At 44.8% G+C, this 5,156-nt stretch overlaps 1 protein-coding gene across 1 annotated transcript; it reads left to right on the top strand.

The window, feature by feature from the left end:
* Positions 1-864: 864 nt before the first annotated feature.
* Positions 865-2,115, top strand: LOC124654152 (tuliposide A-converting enzyme b3, amyloplastic-like). Its single transcript, XM_047193183.1, has one exon. The coding sequence runs from the start codon at positions 991-993 to the stop codon at positions 1,951-1,953; it is 963 nt and encodes a 320-aa protein (XP_047049139.1). The 5' UTR covers positions 865-990; the 3' UTR covers positions 1,954-2,115.
* The last annotated feature ends 3,041 nt before the right edge of the window (positions 2,116-5,156 follow it).

The raw sequence follows: 5,156 nt of genomic DNA, 5'->3' as shown, positions 1-5,156 counted from the left end.
CAGAGTGGAATGTGCGATATACGGTTGATGAGAGGCTGATGAATGTTACTACGCATTTGTGTCACCTTAATTGAGTACTCGATCGCCCCTTGTCATTGTTTTGACGACGTGATCCATTGTTTCTTTTTGTTCATGAAATGAATTTTGTGCCTATAGCAGGTCAATATGGTGGATAAATGGATGAATGTTATTTGTGTTGCCTTAGTTGAGTACTCAATCTCCCCTGTTGGTGAATGTTACTGCTTTGAAATGTTTCATTGTTTTTTTGTTCCAACTTCAGCAAATTTTTCTCACGCTCAGAATCATTACCGCGGTTAAACAAAAACTGAGTTTACTGGTACAAACGAAAGCATCTACAAACTATCTCTCTTTCTAGTGGAACACAAATAAGAACGACCTGATCGAGCTTTCAATATCCAACGCGTTATTTTCACTACACAAACAAGATCATGTTTACCTTATCAAATTGATCTACTCTAGACAACTGGGCAAAACTTGGGCTGGGGCGGGCTTCTGGCCCAGCCCGAACCTAAAATGCTAAGCCTGAGTCCAGCCCAGCCCGACAGTCGGGCCTAAAAATTAAGCCCGAACCCGGCCCGAACAAGCAAAAACCCGGCCCGGCCAGAATCTTAGCTAAAGTGCGAAAACTGCAAGCCTGAGCCCGGCACGGCCTGACATTCAGGCTCAAAAATCAGACCCAAATCCAGCCCGAAATAAAAGCCTGACCCGTCTCGGCCGGGATTTTCGGGCCGGGTCGTCCGGGGCAGGGCTGCCCATGCCCAGCTGTAGGAGTAGTTTGCTGCGGCCAACTAATTTTTGGTGTTAACCAAACGGACAAACTCTACTTTCGAAGATAACCCGGGTCCTCTTGGCCTCACGTCCTCAGGGCCCTGCAGTTCCTCGCTTCCTGCTCGCCTCCAGCGCTCCACCAAACCACCGGTCTCCTCGCCTCTGGCCACGATCGAGTACTAGCTTCACAGGCGCTGCAAGATGGATTCCGTGAGCACCGAGATCGTGTTCGACGCCGGATGCTTCCGACTATACAAGGACGGCCACATCGACCGTCTGAGCGGTATGGACACCGTGCCCGCCGGCTTCGACGCCGACACCGGCGTCACCTCCAAAGACGTCGTGATCGACGCCGCCACCGGCGTTTCCGTCCGCCTCTACCTACCAGCCGTCCGTACCGCTGAATCCGGAGGCGACATCAAGGCCACCGCGGCGACGACGAAGCTCCCGATCGTCGTCGACTTCCACGGCGGCTACTTCATCGTCGGGTCACCCGGCTATCCTGGCCACCACCGCTACATGAACACGCTAGCCGGCAACGCGCGGGTCGTCGCTGTCTCCGTCGACTACCGCCTCGCTCCCGAGCACCCGCTCCCGGCGGCCTACGACGACTCCTGGGCCGCGCTCAGCTGGGCCGTGTCCGGCGCCGCCGATCCGTGGCTGTCCGAGCACGGCGACCTCGGGCGCGTCTTCCTGGCCGGCTGCAGCGCTGGCGGGAACATAGCCCACAACATGGCCATCGCCGCCGGCCTGACTGGTCTGCGCGTTGAGGGCGTGATCTTGCTTCACCCTTCGTTCAGCGGCGAAGTGAAATTGGACGCGGAGGCAGAGGAATACAGGGTGAGTGTGAAGAAAAGGTGGGCGGCCATCTTCCCGGGAGCGAGGGGTGGGCTGGACGACCCGAGGATGAACCCGCTGGCCGCCGGCGCGCCGAGCCTGAGGACGCTGCCGTGCGAGAGGATGCTGGTCTGCGCGGCGTCGGAGGACCCGCGGCGTCCGAGGAACCGGGCGTACTACGAGGCGGTGAAGTCCAGCGGGTGGGGAGGGGACGTGGAGTGGTTCGAGTCGGAAGGCAAAGGGCACGGCTTCTTCATCGAGGACCACGGCGGCCGGGAAGCGGTGGAGCTCATGGCGCGAGTGGTTGGTTTCATCGCCGGCCATTAGTAGCAACTGAGCTAAAAAAAAATAAGAAAAAACTGAGCTCAAAATCAAGTGATTATAACCCCATCCTTCGTAAGTCATCTGAGTTGGAATAAATGTGAAGTTTTCATCGTTTATGAGCATCATCTTAAATATTCAGTCGGAATAAATGTGAAGTTTTCATCATTTACGAGCATCATCTTATAAATTAAGTCACGCATCATGAAACTGGCACCCCAGCGGCCTTCTGTGTGTATGAGAAAAGGATTTGAGATTTAAATTCGTGTTTGATAGGGTCCTCGGTTAAAAGATATATACATGGTGAGGGTACTCCTTGAAAAAAAATATTTTTAGTAAATATAATACGACTAGTATGGATTCTAGCATCGGAAAGTATTTTTGACACATGAGCACCAATGCTCTCCTCACTTTCAGATTTTAAATTTTTTTAAAATCTCACGTTTCTAAGTTTCAAAAAATCATGACGTTAAATATATAGATAGATATATACGGGTGGGGTGTATGCAAAAAAGTGTCGTTAAAAATATATTGTATTTTAAAAAATATAAAAAAGACAAATTTTTGACAGTAAATGGTAGTAAATAGTATTACAATAGTGTATCCCTTTGTCAGAAATTTGTTTTTTGTATTTTTCAAAATTTAATGTATTTTCCAAAATTTAATGTAATTTTTACCGGGAGTTTTTTGCATACACTTCTGATGAACATATCTATCTACATATTTAATGCCATAATTTTTTAAACATAAAAGTGTAAGGTTTTGCAATTTTTAAAAATTGAAAGTGAAGGAAGCACAGGCGCCCATGTGCACCAAATCCATGTCCAGCTTCTAGCATCCTCTACTGTTCTGTCATGATACATTACCTTCTAATTTTTGGAAGGTGGCCATGTGGGCATTTGAGGGTGTCAAATTTGGTTATAAATAGGTGGTAGAAAATGGTAGGAAAATCAGATTTTGGAAAGATATATGATTTGGTAATACTAATCTAGTTACTAAGTTGTAGGATATTTATTTTGTATCTAATCAACAGACCAAGACTATAGCTAATATGTGGGATGAGACAAATCTAAGATGTGATTTTAGAAGAACCTTCTCTAGAGAGATGATGGCTCAATGGCATGAACTGGTAGCTATTTCTAATACTGTTAGCTTTACTAGAGAAGAGGGTCGGCTTATCTGATATTATGAGACTAATGCAGTTTATTCTTTTAAATCAATGTATGCTCTAGTTAAATCCAAAGGAGTGACTCATGTGTTTCTTCCCGTTGTGCGGAAACTTAAAATTGCTCCTATAGTGCAGGTCTTTTTTTGGTGCGCTCGCAGAATAAAATTATGACTAGAGACAATCTTAAAAAAAAAGGGTATTTCAAAACCATTGAAAAGAGGTAGACTTGTTCACAGATCTCCTGATGACATCTCTTAAATCTCCCCTCAAGCTGGTGGCAAGCTGAAGTGCACCAGCTTTGATTGGATATTGTCATGGGCTCCTGCGTTAAAAATGGTGCATGGTGGAAGAGTTTCCCTAGCTTACCTGCAGGAGCACCATGAGGAGGACGAGTCGATCCATATGGTGTTGTGATGGCTTCCTTATGTTTCCCCCAGCCTGGTGGCTGGTGTTTGAGCTAGTGGTAGTTCCTAGTTTTAAAACGAGTAAAACGTTTGGTGGGTCACGAAGTTGCCACGGACGAGCGGATTAGTCACGAACTGGAAAATGCTAACTTTCAGTCACGAAGTTGCAGCATTGCGACACGTTAGCCATTCCGGCAGGATTGCCATTAAGTCGCTAACGCCAGTTGTCAATTGTCATTCCAGCATTTGAACTGTAGTGTTCACATAATTTTGACAGCATTTGAACTGTAGGTTTTACATAATTTTGACAGCATTTGGACTGTAGTTTTTACATAATTTTGAAAGCATGTCTACTGTAGGTTTGCACACAATTTTTACCATATTTCGATTGTAAATTTGCACAAAATTTTGACAGCATTTCCACTGTAATTGGAGTGAAGTTTGCACAGAACATTGACATTTGGAATACAAACTGACAGTAATATAACATCAAATCAAAAGAACAATCATCTGATTAAAAAGACTGCAACTTGATGCAACACCTTTGTTGCCATTGCTCAAAAGGACTACAATCTGTCTAACATTAGATTAAACGAACATTACGTGAGCTTTCTTGCCACAAAATACATCAGTTTTCATCAGAATTATCACCGATGCACTTTGTGTATTGTTGACCTCAATATTCTGGTATTCTTCTGGCTCCTTCTCTTGTCCTTCATCCCACAGCTAGTACACCTTTTGCTGCATTTGTTCTTCCTTTTTTGCTGCCTTTGCCTCTACCTCCTCTTGCTCTGCCCCTTCCTCCTCTTCCAGCACATCTTCCTCCTCTTGCAGCAAGGGCAGCTGTTGCTTTTGCTCTCCAAGATGCCAAGGCCATTGTTCTTCTATCGGGTCCAGAAATTTGTTCTCTGTACTGAGCAACAAAAGAGGACTCTGGCATATCTTCATGTCGATGAACAGAAGCTGCCCTTGTTGGTGCCTAAGAAAATAAGATGCGGTACATTTGTAGCTTAGTTTCGATTGCATTGGGAAAAAATAAAATTAAAATAAGAACTGATTCGGTAACTTACGTCGTGTGACAACTTATAGACAATTGTGTTTTTGAGCTGGGATGGATCATGAGCACGAACAAGATGTTTTTGATGGATGTGCTGCAATTATAGTCATAGATCAAACCAGTTAAATTTGCACTAGAGCAAGCAAGCTATTTTTTTTTTAAATTGCACTTACTGCTAGGATACTTGGATCATCAATATCGCCATTCTCATCAAATGTTGTAGATTTCTTCCTCAATTTCTCATACGCCTTTGCCGCCTCTTGTTGCTCTTGAACTTTGAGACTAGGTTTTCTTGTCCTTCTTGCTTTTTTGGGTTGGTCAGCTGCTTCAACATGATCTTGCTCTTTTCTGGTCCTCTTCCTCCCTTGTTGCAACGCAAAAAGATAGGAAATTTATATCAATTATGTGGCTCAAACCCTAGTTCTTATCAGATCCTAACAAATCAGTCAATTCAGCACAGATGACAAAATCCTAGCCCAAATACCAAGATAAACTAGGGCAAAGAACATCTAATCAACGTACAGTAGAAATCTACCACGAATTTCAAATCGAAGGATATGCTTATAGAATACTAACCGTA

Source organism: Lolium rigidum, chromosome 5 (genome assembly GCF_022539505.1).
Source record: "Lolium rigidum isolate FL_2022 chromosome 5, APGP_CSIRO_Lrig_0.1, whole genome shotgun sequence".
NCBI lineage: Eukaryota > Viridiplantae > Streptophyta > Magnoliopsida > Poales > Poaceae > Lolium > Lolium rigidum.
The sequence above is the reverse complement of the archived record's forward strand: the minus strand, read 5'-3'. Positions and strand labels throughout refer to the sequence as shown.

Bases quoted from the DNA above. Each gene is read 5' to 3' on its own strand.
- LOC124654152 (XM_047193183.1), top strand. From the start codon at position 991: ATGGATTCCGTGAGCACCGAGATCGTGTTCGACGCCGGATGCTTCCGA.